Consider the following 20,488-nt stretch of genomic DNA (forward strand, 5'->3'; position numbering starts at 1 on the left):
GCCGCATGGCTAAGATCCGGGCGGGTGGGGTGGCCGTTTGCTGAGGGAGAGCGGGGCCTCCCGGGACGGCGAGATGGCGGGTGCCGTCTGCGGGTTTGGGCGGGCCGAGCCGCTCGGGGCCGCCGGCCGCTTTCTGAAGCGGCTGGTGGCCGCGGGATTGTACCTCTGCACCCGCCGGGGGGCCGCCTGTAGAGCCGGGCAGCTGCAGCCGCGTGGCTACAAGCCTGGCAGGCGTGGTGGCCGTTCGCAGAGCGAGATCAGGGCCTCCCCGGGATGGCGGGTGCCGTCTGTGGGTTCGGGCGGGCCGCGCCACTCTGGGCCGCTGGCCGCTTGCAGAAGTGGCTGGTGGCTGTGGGACTGGACCTCCGCGCCCGCGTGGCCGGCCAAGATCCACTTGTCTGGGACAAACTGACACTTCTAATAAACCTACCAATTCCCGGCAGGTCCCCTCTTAACGGAATTTTGCTAGAAGTTCCTCAGTAGGTAGACTGCCGCTGTTCCAATGGGTCTTTCTGATCCCGTTAATGTGGAGACATTGGAATCGCTGCTTCCTCGCCGGCGGCCATGTTGGATCCCCTGTTTGTTTTAATAGGTTATTAAATTGGTTGGATTCAGACTACAAACTCTTTTTCTTAAACCACTCAAATCTCAATCTCTCTCTTCCTTCCTTCTTTCCTTCCTTCCTTCCCCTCCCTCCCTCCCCCTCCCTTTTCCTTCCTTCCTTCCTTCCTTTCCTTCTTTCCTTCTTTCTTTTCTTCCTTTCTTTCTTTCATTGGTGTCTGCCCCACACATATGTAGTACAAGAATCAGCCAGAGATTTGGGTAGAGTTTACACACAGAATGTGAGATTCTCCCTCTCTAACTCGGTTCTTTCTGGACACATATTCTAGTGGCTGTGGTGGCCTTGACTATGGCATTTCCACTGGTAATTTAGCCCCTATTTATGGCCCTACTAATATCTGTGATCAAAATAAATCATAAAAATGGGTAATTCACCATATGCTGTCCTATCTCTTAAGTGTTAACTCTTTTAGAATCAATTCTGTTTTTCTTCACTTTTTGAAATCTTCAGTCCTTTGTGGGCTTTGGTTTTGTTTGTTTTTGTATTTTGTCTAGAATTTATTAAGTGTGGGAAAGTCAGATATGGTTGGAATTTACTTGATCATACAGAAAACAAATGGTACGTGTTTTTTGTTGTTGTTCTTTATTTTTTGGTGCTACTGGCAATTGAATTCAGTGCTTTGCATATGCTAGGCAAGCATTCTAGCACTGAGCTACATCCCTAGTCCTTTATATTTTATTTTGAGACAGGATCTCACCAAGTTGCCCAGGCTGGACTTGAACACTTGAACACTTAAGTAACTGGGATTATAAGTGTGTGCTACCGCACTAGGCAATTCATGATTTTTTAAAATATGCCATTTAAAATTACTTATTTTTCTGTTTGTTGATATGCAGAAGTACAGTTAACTTTTGTATAATAATCTTGTATCTAGCAGCTGTATTATATTCTAACACATCTAAAAATTATTTGCTATTTTGGATTTTTTTTTTTTTTTTTTTTTGCAAACTGGGAATTGAACCCAGGGCTTCACATAGGCTAGTCAAGCACTCTCTGCCACTGAGCTACATCCCCAACCCTTTTATTTTATTTTGAGATAGGGTCTCACTATCTCAGCCTAGGCTAGGGTTGAACTTGCAGTCCTTTTCCCAATAGCTGGGATTATAAGTGTGTATCACCATGCCAAAATGTGTAAATCATTTCAACTGAAAAATATGAGTTTTGTTTCTTTTCTTTTTTCTTTCTAGTTAAGACTATTTTTCTTTTATTCTTTTCTATTTTTAATATAGCTACCCATTATCAGTATCAGGAAGTTTCTATTCCTTATATTTTAAGAGTGTTTATATATATATATATAAACACTAAACATACTGTTTAAATTTCATAGGATTTTGAATTTATAATGATCTAGTATTATGTTATTTTAAGGAATATATTTGTTTTTGTTCCTTGTTCCTGGTGCAGAGCTTTTGGAATTTCCTGAGTTACGGGAATGTCTTTTGTGTTTTGTGTTTCAATCATATCTGAGTTTATGCTTATGAAATGACTTAAGTGGATCCCGTGGATATCCTTAGAATTGGGCTGGTCACCAGAATAACCCAAGTGATAAGAGGATTGGACCTTTCTGCCTACCTACCAAGCTGTAGCCTCTGGGGAGGAGAGGCCAGGGGGCTGGAAAGTGATCTTGATGACAACTCTGAACAACCAGATCCAGAATGCTTCCCAGTTGGTAAACACATCTCAAAGTACAGGAGGGTGATGTGCTGGAGACAGAATGGAAATTCCATGCCTCCTCAAATGTATGCCTTGCCATATTAATTTCTTCCATTTAGCTCTTCTTGAGTTGTATCCTTTGTAATAAACTAGTAAACTTAAGTGTTTTCCTGAGTTCTGTGAGCTGTTCTAGCAAATTCTTGAACATAAGGGGATGGTCTTGAAAATTCTATCTTCTGATCTTCTAGCTCTTTGATCAAAAGTATCCATGGCCCAGAATTTGGGATTGATATCTGAGGTAGTGGTCTTGTGGGACTAAGCCCTTTAACTAGTGATATCTGATGCCAACTCTAGGTTGATAGTGTCAGAAATTAAATTGCATTGTTGAATTCTTAGTTTGTGGACAGAGAGGTGAAAAATTGATTGATGTTGGGAAAGATACCATGTGTTTGGTGTCAGGAGGAAAAAACCTCAAAGGTACAGTTTACAGTACATGTACATATTCAACAAATATTCATTAAATAAATGAATAATTTTATTTTCCCCATAAGTTCATTAGGTCTTACTTATTTTAATTTTTGCATAAATTGTGTTATGAATTGGAGCAAGTAGATATATAATTTTATAACTTTGTAATAGATAAAAACCATATTTAGGGGCTGGGGTTATGGCTCAGCAGTGGAGCACTTGTTTCTCAGGAGTGAGGCACTGTGTTCAATCCTCGGCACCACATAAAAGTAAAATAAACAAAGTAAAGGTATTGTGTCCATATAAAACTAAAAAAAAAATTTAAACCATATTTAATTAATTTAGAATACTTTGTAAACACTTGAGTGCTACTAAATTTGTCCTTTGTATTTAAGATTGAAATGAATGGTTAGGTTTTTTTTTTTCAAACAAAATATAGTATAAGAGTTGAGATTCAGTGAGAGATTCTAATTCGAATTTTAAAAAATACTCAAAAATTCACCACTTTGAACCATATATATTAAGTCAGTGACCTGTATGCTTGTAATAGAACTTAGGAAATATTCTTTTTTGGAGTCAGGGTTTAATGTGCTTCTACAGAAGGATTTTTTTGTTACAGTAAGGTCCAAGTCAGTAGTGCTTGTTTGGATGTCATTACCTTATAACAGTTGTTTATTTTTGTCTTCCAGATATAATCTTTATCTGTATCTGCCAGGATCTGTTTAAAAAATTAAAAAGAAAAGATCATTTTAGTGCGAAGCCCATCACATTATCCAATCCTGAATACTCTTAAAATGTTGCCAAATATAGATTTGTCCAGAACATGCTTGTTTTTTTTTTTTTTTTTTTAGAGAGAGGAGAGGGGGAGGGAGGGGGGGAGAGAGAGAGAGAGAGAGAGAGAGAGAGAGAGAGAATTTATTTATTATTTTTATTTTAGTTCTCGGCGGACACAACATCTTTTTCTGTATGTGGTGCTGAGGATCGAACCCGGGCCACACGCATGCCAGGCGAGCGCGCTACCGCTTGAGCCACATCCCCAGCCCCCAGAACATGCTTGTTTAGACACAGATTTCCTGGAGTGGCTCCCAGAATTTACTCTCAGTGAACCCTCTATAGAAGGCTAAATAAAACAAGCTGTGATGTTGACCTGTACCCTTTAGGATAGCTATGAAGGGTGAAGACAGGAAGGGAGTAGATAATATTTGCATCAGTGAGTAACCAGGTACTAGACAAGGCTTTTCTAGATGTACTTACATTCACACGCATACTCACTAAATGACATTCTCAGACATGTAAGATCAAACATCTAGATCTTTTTCCTTCATCAGTTGTTTTGCATTGTTTAGTCAGCTTTTTTGCTGCTGTGACTAAAAGACCTGACCAGAACAACTGTAGAGAAGAAAAAGTTTATTTGGGGGGCTCACAGTTTTGGAGGTCTCAGTCCATAGGCAGCTGGCTCCATTCCTTGGGGCTTGAGGTGAGGCTGAGCATCATGGCAGAAGAGTGTGTTGGAGGAAGCAACTAATATGATAATCACAAAGTAGACAGAGAGAGTCTGCACTCCTCAGATACAAAATACATACCCACAGGCATGCCTCCACCCCTGCCCAGACTCACCTCCTTTAGCCACACCCCACTGGCCTTTTGCCTCCACTCAGTTGATCCCATCAAGGAATCATCTTACTGATTGGATTAAGGCTCTCATAACCTTCTTGCATTATCTCACACATAAGCTTTTGGGGGACACCTCACATCCAAACTATAATATACATATGAATAATTTTAATATATTAGGATAAATTAATATAAAAACTTACACTGTAATATGACATCCTTATAAATCTATTTTTCTTTTTTCCCATTTAGCCTTTGTCAATAAGCATATCTAGTTTTTCCTTGCTTGTTAGCACAGTGTAATTAAATTTGTGGGTTTTTTCCTACTTAACACATTTCCATGCTTATTATATTTTCTATTCTATATAATTTTTAATTATTTTTAAAATAGCCTATACATGCACAAATACTTAGTAAACACTTGAGTGCTACTAAATTTGTCCTTTGTATTTAAGATTGAAATGAATGTTTAGGGTTTTTTTCAAACAAAATATAGTATAAGTGTTGAGATTCTGTGAGAGATTCTAATTCTGAAAAAAAAAAACCTCCAAAATTCACCACTTTGAACCATACATAGTAAGTCAGTGACCCATATGCTTGTGTTAGAACTTTTTAATATGCTGCTACTATAAATAGTATAAATAGTAGAATATGATTCTGACAGTGTACTGCCCTTTGCTTTTTTCCCGTGTGTGTGTGTGTGTGTGTGTGTGTGTGTGTGTTTCATTCCAAACTAACAAGTCTTACTGATGAACATTTATGTTCCTTTTTTCCTTTTCTCACTTTCAGTTATTACAATGTAAGTACTGTTTCTAGTGTACAATCTTCAGATACATGTTTAAATATCTCTATGGAATCAATTCCTAGAAATGGAATTATGAGTCAAGTGTTATATATTTAAAATTTCACTAGAGGTGGGTGCAGTGGCTGCTTGGGTGACTGAGGCAAAATTGCAAGTTTGAGGTCAGATTCTACAACTTAGTGAGACCCTGTCCCAAGATTAAAAAAAAAAATAGGGGCTAGGGTTGCTGCTTAATGTTAGAGTGCTCGCCTGGCATGCATGAGGCACTGGATTTGATCCTCAGCACCACATAAAAATAAAATAAAGATAGATATATGTCCACCTAAAACTAAAAAATAAATATTAAAAAAATTAAAGGGCTAAATGTATAGCTCAGTATTAGAACCAGTCCCTTGGTTCAAACCCCAGTGGGGTGGGGGGAGTAAATGCTCTATATACATGTATATTTGAGTGTTTTTCATAAGCATATATTTAATTCTGAAGGAAAACTTAAAATTATTTGTCGTTAGGTCTTTTATCTTAAAAGTTATACCCCTTGGGCTGGGGATGTGGCTCAAGCCGTAGTGCGCTCGCCTGGCATGCGTGCGGCCTGGGTTCGATCCTCAGCACCACGTACAAAGATGTTGTGTCTGCCGAAAAACTAAAAAAATAAATATTAAAAAAATTTTCTCTCTCTATCTCTCCCCCCCCACTCTCTCTTTAAAAAAAAAAAAAAGTTATACCCTTGTTTAGGAAATTCATTTCTATTGGAAGTTCTTAAAATAGTTTTTTTCTCTAATATTTACTTTTTCTAAAAGAACATGGCTATTTTGCCACTATTATGAATCATAACCAGTGGACACATATTAAGCATCTTCTATATACAAGGAACTGTGGAGAACAGATTAAAAAGACATTTAGGAGGGCTGGGGTTGTAGCTTGCCTCACATGTGTAAGGCACAGAGTTTGACCCTCAGCATCACCTAAAAATAAATAAATAAATAAAAAATTTTAAAAAGATTTTAGGAACCCTGTCAACTGAAGATACTCCCATTATGTGAGTAATTGATTACTGGTTTTAAGGGAATTCTCACTATCTTGACTTTTTTTCTGAAACTTATTTTGGTAGCACTGTACTTGGATTATAGGAAAAATATAGAATACCAAGAACATATAATCATTTTCCTCAAATGCTTGCAAAAAAAGGACTTTGATGAATGTTGATTTAATGTATGGATGGGGGGAAAGAATGGTTGAGGATAAGAAGGAGAAGGAGAACTGATAGAGGATAGAACTCTGTATGGAAAAAGATTCATTCAGACAAGATTGTCAGAAGACAGTCTTTATTTCACACTAGTCACAAACATTACCTACTATATTGCTTAGGGAACAGTCTGAGCTCAAAGACTGTAAAATATAGTGTCTTGAAGGCAAGAGAAGATACTGTCTCTCACAACATTCAAAGGAGAGAGGGGTAGTAGGGGGCTGGTGGGGTGGTTGTCTCATCCTCAATATATGACTGCCCCTGAGTAACTACTCCAGCTTTCATATAACTCAGCCCATTGAGGAGGGATAAGACTTAGAAAAGGACACATTTAATACTTTTCAGGCAAGACCTAAAAGTGGAACATATTTCCATTTCTCATGCTATTGGCCAGAACTTAGTTATGTAGTTACACCTAGCTATAAGGCAAACTGAGGTGTAGTCCTTGGCTAGGACAAATAATTTTTCAGAGCATAAGGTTCATTAGGAAAAAAGTCAAATGCTGACAAAGAGATTGAGTTCTTGACTAGATTCCAAAGTGAGTCTTGGGTCTGACAATCAAAATGTTAGAATTGGAAAGAATCTTTCTTTTTTAAAGGTATATAGAGAAACTGAAAACTAGGAGGGGATCTTTTAAGATTAAATGTAAACCCCTAAATTGTACTGATGAGCCTCAGGGAGGCTTATTTGAAAGAAGAACTCAAACCTTCCAAGTCTTAGGCTGTAAAGAGGCTAAGAACATTGTGGTAAGAGCCGAACCAGGACACAGCATGAGCTGAAAATACAGACCTGGAGAGTGGAGCCATTTCTTTCAACCAACCACTTTTATAAAAAGTTTTGAGGGTTATGTGAGTAGTTCTTTCTGTATACTAAAAACTGTATACTAAGTATTAAGTAGTACAGGCTAACCATGGTAACAAATGCTTCAGAATTTCATTGGGTTAAACAATGGAAGTTTATTTCTTGTTCACATTACAGTGCAACACTGGCCCATGAGATAGGAAGTAAAAAAGAGGGCATTTTGCTCCACGAAGTCCTTTATTATATCCTTTTACTACAAACTCCTCTTGGTACTTGGTTACTAAGTGAATGGGAAAAAGAGGATAGGCAGGGGAGGTTTTATGGGTTAGTCTTGGAAATGATGCACATCTCTTTTTTCTCTCATCTGCTGGCCATACCTCTGTCACATGTCTTATGTAGCTCCAAAAAATATTATCCTAGCCATGTACCCAGGAAGGTTAGAACATTATGCCTATTTTTAGAAGTAAAGATACTATAATGAAATTACCTATTCATGGTCCTAAAACTAGTAATACATGCTACTGAATAGAGCCCTTGAATTTGGTGTTCTTAGTAGTTTACATGATCACTTACTGATAAAACCTGGAGAATTTGAAAAGATACCAAATTCAACATATCTGCTTGGAACCTAAAGATCAAGGGGAGATCAAATGATTGGTTCAGGATTATCTAACTAACCAATTGCAGACTTGCAATCAGAATCATAGTTCAGTCATCTTTCCATTACCCTATAATTATCCACTGTGCTGCTGAGCAATAATTGGATTCTTCATTTGTTAAGAAAAGAATGATATGTCGGAATATCTAAGCAAGATTATGAACATTTGAACTATTTTATGTTGACTACCTTATATGAGAAATACTTTTTATTGAAAAATATTTTTATTGTTGAAACTTAACAGAGGTAAGTATTTTTGAATAGTAAAATTCAGCTCAATGTATGTGCTTTGGTAGAAAAAAAAGTGTAGTTTAAAAAAAATTTTGTGGTTGTAGATGGACAACATGCCTTTATTTTTTGTGCTTATTTTTGATTGCGGTGCTAAGGATCAAACCTGGTGTCTCATACATGCTACACAAGCGCTCTGTCATTGAGCCACAACCCTGGCCCCAAACAAGGTGGTTTTATTTTGTTTGTTTTTTAAGACTCTTTAGTACTGGGCATGGTGACACACACAGAGTGGCTTGGGAGGCTGAGGCCAGAGGATTTCAAAGTTCAACTTAGCAAGTTACTGAGGACTATGTTTAGGTAGCTTAACTTTTAAAATAATAAACATTATAATTTTTATCTCTCACATTAATCTTGGCATATCCAATATTATGCGTAAGTGCTAACAGTATGCTATATTTCAAGGCTTATTTTCTGTTTTGGAGATAGTTAACATCTTCATTTCCTTGGTTGATTTTTGTATTTGTTGATTATTCAAGTAAATATCATTTGTATGAAAAGTAGTCATTCAAGTTTTTTTTAATCTAAGCCAATTCATGTTAATTTCTACCAAATTTTAAAAATATGGAAATTAAATTTAAAATTATACAAAAATCCTTTAAATGAAAAACATTGATTGGTTTAGCATGACTATATTTTGGACTTAATAAGGAAGCATCTGATTTGGAAAACCTGCCCTACTCCAGAACTCTGGAAATGGATCGTCAAGCTGGCTGATGCTCAGAAGTAAATGTCAAGCTGTGTTCACCCTTCAGCTTTTCAGATTGCAGTTTCCTATTTTAACTTCTGTTTAAAAAGAAACTTTACATTTTTTTCCTCTAAAGTTATATTAAATTAATATTTGTTATTTAGGCACAAGTCTTTAACAGTGATATTTTAGAATATTATCTGTAGTTTTATAACTTTAGATGTATTCGAGTGACTAAAGAGTCAATTTTGTATATTTGCTGCCTTGCATGAATAACAATATTAGGATTTGGGGTTGTTAATATATATCATGTTCTTTTAGATCTGTTCCAGTCTTCTAAATAATGAAGGTCATGGTTTAGATTGTTTCTAAGCTGTTGGATCTAGTACTAGAATATTAATAAAATAGATTCAAGTTGTATAGGAAGTATAAAACTATTAGGTTTATAAAATAGAAAAAAGGTAAATTCCTCATTGGCAAACTTGATCGTTTTTTTTTTACACACTTTTATATATGTTTGTATTTATTGTGTATAAATAATGCAGGAGTCCCTAGTTATTAACACAATAGGTTCAGAAAGCTTTGATGAGTCCAAAATGATCCTTAAGTGAATGCTGATACTTTGATTTGATGGCAGGAAGAGTTGGTGTGATTTTGGTCTGACATGTAGCTTTCTTCACATCTATGAACGTCTATAAAAAGATATATTTGTTAAAAAGAAACCCTTCTATATGTTTAACATTTTAAAAATAATTTCTTACATATTTTCTTTGAATTGGGCCTTATGGTTCTACAATATGGGAAAAACCTCCATGAGTATTATGTAAGAGGACACTTTCTTTTCTTCATTTCAGCCATATAAAGTTACAGCAAGCCATAGGATTAGAACTTAAAGGTTCTACATTTTTTGGTATACAGGTAAAATTTGAAAATAATGCACAAACTTAATTCTATATTCTTCAACTTACTGATTTCATACTAAACAATTATTTTATTCATTATGAATGAAATATAGAAAATGCTAGTACAGAAAATGCTAGGGGTCACTAAAATCTCTCTGGATTTTCTCCAGGATTCCTTTTGGGGGCTACTAAAATTATTAGGAATCTAAGATGCCAGATAAGAGTAAATTTAGTTCAGATTGAACGTATTTACATCTAAATAATTTTCATTTTATGTAATGGGTCAATAGGTACATTCTGAAATATGTTAATTTAATAGCTACTACGTACAGTTTTAGGGGTACTTTTTAAATAATTGGTGCCAGCTGACTAATTTTATTATTCTTTTTTTTCCTGACTGGTTTCTCTTGTCCTTAGGTACAGAATAAATTGTGAATAAGAAAGCACATTTAAAAAGCAAACAATAATTTATATTTGAGAAAACTTTAGTATGTTTTATAAATTCAGATCATATTAATAGCTTTCTGTAAGTAGGAAAAGAAAGGCAGTTTGTGAGATGAAAAGTATTCACATAGACATACAAGTAGTTGTTTTTATTAGCCATCATGAATACTTAACTGGCTTGACCATAAAAATTAAGTAATATGTACATAAAATACTCAAACAACCCATAGCTATAGTCAGAGGATCATTATTTTTAGCCCTTTTTTGCTAAAAAAAATGAATATTTCTGGATGGTATATAAATATACACATACCTCTTATTCTACAAATTCTTCTGCTTTCCTTTTCATTTACTGTATCTGAATTCTGCATGGAAATTGCATTCGAAAATAATTTGCTTAAACCAGGTATAGTGGTGCACGCCTGTAATCCCAGCAGCTTGGGAGGCAGGAGGATCTCGAGTTCAAAGCCAGCCTCAGCAAAAGCAAGTAACTCAGTGGGACTCTATCTCAAAATAAAATTCAAAATAGGGTTGGAAATGTGGCTCAGTGGTTGAGTGCTCCTGAGTTCAATCCCTGGTACCCAATCCCCCCCAAAATAATAATAATTTGCTTATAGTTCATTAAATCTTAAGATTTTAGCAACAAAATACAAATGCAATGTATTACCTGAATGGAAAAATATAAGATAGTGTGGCTACATAGATAGTTTTTTTAAGTTATATTTTTTAAAGTTTGTAATTTGATATCTGGCTGTTAAATAGTGGAGAAATCTGAATTTAAAGTAGATTTTAAATGGCTATCATAATTATTTATCTCATCTTATCATACAAGTTTACTAATTATGCTTAATGCATCATGATTCTTTATCTGTTTTTATTTTCTCAACCCTACAAACCTTGTAAGAATCAGGAATTTCATTGTGAGGTTTGTAGTAGAAAATGGAATTTTCAGGCCCTACCCTAGTAGCTGTTCAGTTAAACATTAGGAAATTCAGTAAGTTCATAGCATTTGTGGTGTATCTCTTTTATATTTTATAGCTATAACAAAAATATTATTTTGCTTTGTAGCTGAAGTTAAATTATTATGAGAAGCATTATTAACCTGCTCAATGTAGTTATTTTGTTTTAGTGAGATAATACAGTTCTTAATATAGTCCAGACTGGTGTAGGTTCAAATCCTGAGTAAATCTCTAGGACTAGCTCAGTACTACTGGGCTCCTTGTGTAAATTTTGTCTATGTAGTGGAATAATGATACTACTAGTAGGAATGCTGCAGTGAATATTCTTTTTTTTTTTTTTAAGTTCCCCCGGGTGATTCTTTTTTTTTTTTAAAGTGAGAGAGAATTTCAATATTTATTTTTAGTTCTCGGCGGACACAACATCTTTGTTGGTATGTGGTGCTGAGGATCGAACCCGGGCCGCACGCATGCCAGGCGAGTGCGCTACCGCCTGAGCCACGTCCCCAGCCCAGTGAATATTCTTGTTTAAATATTTTTGTTTGTATGAAGATATTGCCATGGTCAGAAAAATCTGTGAGCCAATAAGCATGTGCAGTTTAAAATTTAATGCTTTGCTTTAAAATCACTCCAAAAAGATCATCCCGATTTGCAGTCTCACTGACTGTATCATAATGCCGTAGATCTCCTATGTGTGAAAAATCCATTCAATTTTTGCTGTTCTTGTGCCAATCTTTAAGTGTTGACCTTCTCTGAATCTCTTTGATGTCTTTATCAAATCTGGTGATATCTTAGACTTTGGAATTATATGCTAGTAACTCAGATATTGTTATTGTTTAGATTTTTCTTTTAAGAGCTATGCATCTTTTTATGTAATTGGTGTAGTTTTAGTTTGTGCCATTTAAAATGGAAACTTCTTGAGTGTAAGTATATATATATGTATATATATATACATATATATGTATATATTATATATATTTTCAACATCTATCAATTTTAACTAGATTAAATTTTCAGTTAACCAGAATTTTCACGGTTTTGTTGTTAGTTTGACCATGTACTCTGTTTACTTTAATTTCCACATAAACAGAAAACTATATTGTTTAAATTATATATTGATATATTTTATCTTTGTAAGTATAAATATACTCTAATAGCACCTTTTAGCTGCCTTGGATTCTAATTCTGAATATTCATTATAGTCTATAGATATAGAAGAGATAAATAGTACAGACTCAATTCATACTAACCTGAAAGTGAAGTTGTATTTTACCTTATTTTCTTGGTAAATTGACTCTCCAAAAAGAAAATATTAGAAATTTCCATTTAAGTTTTATTTTATATTATAATTTCATTTCTATTTAAAATATGCTACTGTTTAATTTATATTTTTAATCTCAAAAGTGAATGAAGGGCCTTGTACATGCAAACCACACGCTTTACCCACTGAACTTATACCTCCAGCCCCAAATCTGCAACTTTTTGGTAAAGCACTGTTTTCAGTCATAGATATCCTTAAGATTTATGAAAACAAGTTGAAGAAGTACATGCCAGTGAAATACAGAATCCTAAAATATGGATGTCGGCCTTGCCCTGCCTCTCAACCTATTTTGAAAATTCAACATAATATGTTTGATATCTAAGACCTTTCTATGTTCAGCTATACATAAATTTAAAGGTTTTCTATGATTCTAAAGAGTAGTAAGGTTTATCCAGTTATTTGGATTTGCAGAGGTTTAGGTAAGGTGATTGGTAGGCATGTTTTGATGGTGTTATTCAGTAGCAGTCATATTTCTTTTAAAATTTATTAAAGATTCTAGTCAGGCGCAGTGGCTCACACCCATAATCTCTGAGATAGAAAACTCATGAGTTCAAAGCCAACTTCAGCAAAAGTGAGGTGCTAAGCAACTCAGTGAGACCCTGTCTCTAAATAAAATACAAAATAGGGCTGGAGATGTGGCTCAGTGGTTGAGTGCTCCTGAGTTCAATCTCTGGTACAAAAAAAAAAAAAAAAAAAAAAAAAAACAACAACTTAATATAGATTCTAAATGATGTCATTTTTGACAAGTTTATTTTGGATCCTTGGCTCTTAAGTTTATCAAATTGTTTAGAAGAACATTCTTGAGTATGTTATTTAAGAATGTTCTAAAAATCAGAAGCATGTAAATTACCTTTAATGGGCCCTGTCCTTGTGGGACTCAATAAATGCCAGGTATTGTGTTTATGTTATATACTAATTTAATAAGTAGCACTATGGAATTTGTAGTAAATGTAAAACCTTGTGATATATGCATATTGGACCCTTAGAAGACTTTGATGTTAGGACTCTAATCCTGATTTAGCTTTAACTTCTTTTGTAGAATCCTAAAACAAAAGAGCAGATTGAAAATCTTTTACGGAATGGGATGAATAAGGAGTTGCGAGATCGTCTTTGCTGCCGAATGACTTTTGGGACTGCAGGACTTCGTTCTGCTATGGGGGCAGGATTTTGCTATATTAATGACCTTACAGTAATACAATCAACACAGGTAAGTATTATGAATTATACTTTTTCTTACTCTGTCATTCAGCTTTATAAATTAGGTAATGTCTTTCTTTAAAAAAAAAAAGCCAGTGAGGAGGAGCCTTTTGTCTGGGAAGGTATTCTCCTGTAAGTAAAGAGTATAGACCAAATTCTGACCTTTGTTCTTGCCTGAGATTTATCTTAGAAGTAATTTTTGTATCTTAAAGATCACAGACTAAGTTTCTGATTAAGAGTTATTTTGGTAGCCATTGTCATTTCTTGCCAGAGTTAACTTTGCATTTGAAACCAAGAAATGGATAAATTGACATGTCCAGATAACATAAACAAGCAAACTTAGAAAGAAGATAATTACTCATTTTGGCATCTGGTATTCATAAAGGTTAACCAGAGTATGGAAAATTTACTTGAAAATGTTCTACTTAAATATGGTTTTCCAAAGCCATTTGAGAGTTCTTTTATAACAAAATATAATTTGTTTTTATTTCTCTCCATTTTTATGAAACTTATTTTAGAAACAAATTGCTTCTCTTCCCAGTAAATTATCCTCACTGTTTGAAGGAACCACGCCTTTGAGGCCAGTAATGCATTTAGCATATAGTAAAAATAGTTCCAGGCTATAGAATACCTCAGTGGACATTATTCTAGTCAATACTGCCAAACAGGAAATCATCTTTATCCTCGTTCTAAAGCCAATGGCTTATATGCAGGGGATGTTGAAGAAGGGAAGACAGGTTAGCACTGGGTAGGATACTTGTCACCTTCCCTACCTTCCCCTTCTTCATATCCTTTCTTGTCCTCACCAGAAATGCTTATAGTTCAGTCTTTTTTTATGTATATATTGAGTTTCCTCATAAACCAGGCCAAATGAGATCTGGTTCATAAGGCCTAACCCTTTTCATACTTTGCATGTGAGGGAATAAGATAAAATGGATTCTCATAGTAGATAATAATATGAGGGTCTATAAGGTTTAGGATAGTGTCATCATTAGAAAGAAATTGGTGAAACTAGCCCATTTGGGCTCTATTAATCTGTCTCTATCACCCAGTCACTCATAGGGAGTAGTTGGAAGAAATAAGTGTACTTGAAAAACCCATGTACTGGAAGTCACTGGGGCTTTATCATAGGTCTTCAATAAACTTTAATAACTTAAATTTTAATTGAATGACGGGCCTTGGACAAGTGATTACATGGAGCTTCAGACTTATTCTGTTTCTTCTTTTTTAAAAGAAATTTTAAGACAGACAAAAATGGTATTTGCATTTCTTTTCAGGGTTGTTATAATGATTAAATTTTCTATCCTTGTGTAGATATGTGTTTGTGTGTAATTCTAAAGAACTGTAAGGATATAAGTGTTATTTTTAGAGATGAAATGTTTATTAAAGTTAGCAAATCATTTCTAAGATAAATGGTTTTATTTTATCATTGCTATAGTTTCAATGTGAAATATTTCATTTTTTTGTCACCCTTGATTGCAGATTTTTCTAGTCTGACTTCTTTTCCTGTAAAATTTTAAAACCAAAAAATTATAAGTGGTATCAGCCATCTTAAAAAATGTGTCAGTGAAGAACTGTGTGGCTAATTAAAAATATTTGTGTCATAAATAGGTCAGATCTTTTGGTTAGCTTCAATGGCATGATTTAGCAAGGGCCTAAATGGTTAAAATTCTGTTTTCTAGAGCCTTGAAGCAAGAAACGAATTCTTTTGGCTCTTCAACAATATATTTTAGCCCATTGACTCATAGCTTTCATCTTTTTTCCCCTCCTGTTTTATGGATTTTATGGTTACTAAATTGATATTTGTATCGTATTAAATGTGTCTAAAAATCCACAAAATGTTTGTCAACTCACATTTGTGGATTGAACAATATTGTGTCCTCATTAGTAAACATGAGCATAAGGGCAGAAGCCAGTAAGATGCACACCAAACATAAAGAGATTTTAAGTCTTATAATACACAAGCAAGCATTCAGCAGGAACTGATCTTTTGTATTTATTTGCTTCAGGGGATGTACAAATACCTTGAGAGATGTTTCTCAGACTTCAAGCAGAGAGGCTTTGTTGTTGGGTATGACACTCGGGGTCAAGTAACTAGCAGCTGCAGCAGCCAGAGGTACAGTGTTAATTTGTTTCAAAGATTAAGTTGAAGTGGACTAAAACAAGAATTTTCTTTTTTTTCCGATAGTAGGATTTCTGAAGCAGGAGACTGTCAAACAGAAGTGTGAACACATGACAATGTTTATTTTAGAGCTGAAAGAGAAATAAAAGTATTTCAAAGATAAGGTTTAATTTTACAGAAAGAAGTAAAATGTTCAAATACTTAAAGGTCACATTGAGAATAATATTGTAGCTTATAAATTAACATTGGTGATGGCACTGGGTAGGAATGATTATGTAGCTTGTATTCTTACATTAAAATCTTATTTGGTTATTTTTAGAGTTTTTTTCATAATAGATAATTATGATGTGATATTTTCTTTTCAGGGGTAATTATACATTTTGGATTTGTTTTATTTCACTTTCCTCCATTCCTATTACTTTGTTACATTCCTGTTACAGGTTATATTTCTTAGTAAAATACTCATCAAAAGATGATTTGAGAGCAAAAGAAGAATTGTAATGTCAGTTCTGTTAATTATTAAGTTCCTTTTAGTTTAGGGGGCTTTTTTGGTTTTTTTTTTTTTTTTGGTATTTTTTGTTTTTTGGGGTTTTTTTTTTTGCTTATTTTTTGTTGGTTTTGTTTTTCTTTTTGTGTGGTGCTGGCGAGGAACAAAGCCAGGCCTTGCAAAGCTTAGCTAAGAAGGCTCTCTATCACTGAGCTGTATCCATAGCCCAAAGCTTCTTTAAAAAAAAAAAAAAAAAAACTTATTTAACATTTTTAAGTTGGAGCACATGCTTAAATAATCAGTGATGATAAAATCTGGTTTATATTAAGATACCATATATTCAGAATAATTGGAATATGGAACATTTATTTATGTTAAAGTTTGATTTTTAAAAAGTGGTGTAACTAAGCTGGGTGTTGTGGCACAAGCCTATAATCCCAGCAGTTTGGGAAGCTGAGGCAGGAGGATTATGAGTTCAAAGCCAGCCTCAGCAACTTAGTGAGGCCCTAAGCAATTTATCAAGACCATGTTTCTAAATAAAATACAAAAAGGGCTGGGGATGTGGCTTAATGATTAAATGCCCCTAGGTTGGATCCCTGGTACCAATAAAATTAAAAAAAAATAATAAAAAGTGGTAAACTAAAGACTAAGTGAGATCTCTCTTATTTTTAGGCTTGCTAAACTCACTGCTGCAGTCTTGCTGGCTAAAGATGTTCCTGTGTACCTTTTTTCAAGATATGTTCCTACACCTTTTGTAGTAAGTATGTTGTGTTAGTGATCATTCAGTTTGCTGCCCTTGAAAATATTTTTTAAATCAACTAGGATTCAAATCTTTGTCATAAATAAGGTTTTGTATTGAGTGATATGAGAAACCAAAGGAAGGAAAACAAATTTTTTTTCTTTTTATTAATTGGTTGTTCACAACATTACAAAGCTCTTGACATATCATATTTCATACATTAGAATCAAGTGGGTTATGAACTCCCATTTTTACCCCAAATACAGATTGCAGAATCACATCGGTTACACATCCACATTTTTACATACTGCCATATTAGTGACCGTTGTATTCTGATACTTTTCCTATCCTCTACTATCCCCCCCCTCCCCTCCCATCTTCTCTCTCTACCCCATCTACTGTAGTTCATTTCCCTCCATGTTTATTATCCCGTTCCCCTCACAACCTCTTATATGTAATTTTGTATAACAATGAGGGTCTCCCTCCATTCCCATGCAATTTCCCTTTTTTCTCCCTTTCCCTCCCACCTCATGTCTCTGTTTAATGTTAATCTTTTCTTCCTGCTCTTCCTCCCTGCTCTGTTCATAGTTGCTCTCATTATATCAAAGAAGATATTTGGTATTTGTTTTTTAGGGATTGGCTAGCTTTACTTGGCATAATCTGCTCTAGTGCCATCCATTTCCCTGCAAATTCCATGATTTTGTCATTTTTTAGTGCTGCGTAATACTCCATGGTGTATAAATGCCACATTTTTTTTTATCCATTCATCTATTGAAGGGCATCCGGGTTGATTCCACAGTTTAGCAATTGTGAATTGTGCTGCTATGAACATCGATGTGGCAGTATCCCTGTAGTGCGCTCTTTTAAGGTCTTCAGGGAATGGTCTGAGAAGGGCAATAGCTGGGTCAAATGGTGGTTCCATTCCCAGCTTTCCCAGGAATCTCCATACTGCTTTCCAAATTGGCTGCACCCGTTTGCAGTCCCACCAGCAATGTACAAGAGTACCCTTTTCCCCACATCCTCGCCAGCACTCGTTGTTTGACTTCGTAATGGCTGCCAATCTTACTGGGGTGAGATGGTATCTTAGGGTGGTTTTGATTTGCATTTCTCTGACTGCTAGAGATGGTGAGCATTTTTTCATGTACTTGTTGATTGATTGTATATCCTCCTCTGTAAAGTGTTTGTTCATGTCCTTGGCCCATTTGTTGATTGGGTTATTTGTTTTCTTATTGTCTAATTTTTTGAGTTCTTTATATACTCTGGATATTAGGGCTGTATCTGAAGTGTGAGGAGTAAAAATTTGTTCCCATGATGTAGGCTCCCTATTAACCTCTCTTATTGTTTCTCTTGCTGAGAAAAAACTTTTCAGTTTAAGAAAATCCCATTTGTTGATTCTTGTTATTAACTCTTGTGCTATGGGTGTCCTATTAAGGAATTTGGAGCCCGACCCCACAATATGTAGATCGGAGCCAACTTTTTCTTCTATCAGACGCAGAGTCTCTGATTTGATATCTAGCTCCTTGATCCACTTTGAGTTGACTTTTGTGCATGGTGAGAGGAGGGGATTCAGTTTCATTTTGTTGCATATGGATTTCCAGTTTTCCCAACACCATTTGTTGAAGATGCTATCCTTCCTCCATTGCATGCTTTTAGCTCCTTTATCAAATATAAGATAGTTGTAGCTTTGTGGATTAGTCTCTGTGTCCTCTATTCTGTACCATTGGTCCACCCGCCTGTTTTGGTACCAGTACCATGCTGTTTTTGTTACTATTGCTCTGTAATATAGTTTGAAATCTGGTATTGCTATACCACCTGATTCACACTTCCTGCTTAGAATTGTTTTTGCTATTCTGGGTCTTTTATTTTTACATATGAATTTCATGATTGCTTTATCTATTTCTACAAGAAATGCCATTGGGATTTTGATTGGCATTGCATTAAACCTATAGAGAACTTTTGGTAATATCGCCATTTTGATGATGTTAGTTCTGCCTATCCATGAACAGGGTATATTTTTCCATCTTCTAAGATCCTCTTCTATTTCTCTCTTTAGGGTTCTGTAGTAGGAAAACAAATTTTACTCTGAGTTTATTTTCATTTCATCAATCATTTGTTGAACCACAAAGAATTTGATCAAGAATTGAGAAGTCACAGTCATAGTGGGAAATTTCAATACCCTTCTTTCAGAAATTAATTAATCAGGCGGATAGGTATCTTTGAGCACAATGTTAACAGGTTTGGTGTGTGTGTGTGTGTGTGTGTGTGTGTGTGTGTGTGTGTAAAAACTCTGCATTCCATGATGGTAGAATGTACATTATTATTTAGCAGAGTCACAAAAGAAGTCTCAACAAATGCCAGAGAACTGCTTATCAGGTACTGTGGCACACACCTGTAATCCCAGTGACTCCAGAGGCTAAGGCAGGAGTATTGCAAGTTTGAGTCCAACCTCAATGACTTAGTGAGACCCTGTCTCAAAAACAAAAAAATAAAAAGGACTGGGGACGTAGCTCAGTGGTAAAGTACCCCTAGGTTCAATCCTCAGTACCCAAAAAAGCAAACGAGCTATATACTTGGACTCCAATACAATAAAATTAGAAGAAAAAACTCCTCCCAAATTCTCTATGTTTAGAAATTTTAAAACACATTGATAAATAATTCATGGCTAAGGAAGATACCACAATGAAGATGAGAGGTACAGACAGTCCTTTTGAATGGTGCTATAGAATTGTAAAGGCAGCTGTGCAAGCTAAAAGCATGCAAAGTAATCTTAATAATCAATAAACAGCTACAGCTGTTCTATGACCTTTAAAATATCTGGACAAAACATTAAAAACACCAAAGTTTACTCTTGGTTAAAAATATTTAAGGAGGGCTGGGGTCGTGGCTCAGTGGTAAAAGTACCTGCCTAGCATGTGTGAGGCACTGGGTTCAATTCTCAGCACCACATATAAATAAATAAAATAAAGGTCCATCAACAACTAAAAAAATATTTTAAAAAAATATTTAAGGAAAGGAAAAAATGGTAAAAATAATAGTTAGTATATTATAATTTAAAACAATAGAGATGTTGAGAAGTAAAGTGTTTTATTACTTTGTTTTTAAAAAAAACTTACCAAGAATATTTAAATATTACTTACTGCCTGTCATTAATTTTAAATATGAGTGAGCATCTTTTGTATGCCTTGGCAAATTATTATATATCTTTGTAAGTTTGGATCAGCTTCAAACATTTTATCCTTTGTTATTTTATGTAGTGAAATATCTCTGAGAGTTCCTTTAATGTATTTTGCCTTAAAAGTGCTTTGCTTATATCACTTCTTCTGAAATGTTTTGCATTCTGTTTAATCACAACCCCATTCCTCATTTCCTCTATATGTTCACCTGCGGATGGTGAGATCCTTTGGTTGCATTTTAAATGTGGCAGTGTAAGCATTCCTGACTGTTTCTTTTATAATTCCATTTATTCAACTCAAATTTCCCTTC

The 20,488-nt window shown here is 35.0% G+C and overlaps 1 protein-coding gene across 2 annotated transcripts in view; it reads left to right on the forward strand.

The window, feature by feature from the left end:
- PGM2L1 (phosphoglucomutase 2 like 1) overlaps positions 1-20,488 on the forward strand; it is a 77,640-nt gene that overhangs the window by 22,884 nt on the left and 34,268 nt on the right. For both annotated transcript variants that reach the window (XM_081281633.1, XM_081281634.1), the window contains exons 2-4: positions 13,500-13,667; positions 15,667-15,773; positions 16,939-17,023. In XM_081281633.1, the coding sequence (XP_081137759.1) occupies positions 13,500-13,667; positions 15,667-15,773; positions 16,939-17,023 (360 nt within the window). The remainder of the gene's footprint in view (positions 1-13,499; positions 13,668-15,666; positions 15,774-16,938; positions 17,024-20,488) is intronic.

Source organism: Spermophilus citellus, assembly GCF_964194105.1.
Source record: "Spermophilus citellus genome assembly, chromosome: 2".
Taxonomy (NCBI): Eukaryota; Metazoa; Chordata; class Mammalia; order Rodentia; family Sciuridae; genus Spermophilus; species Spermophilus citellus.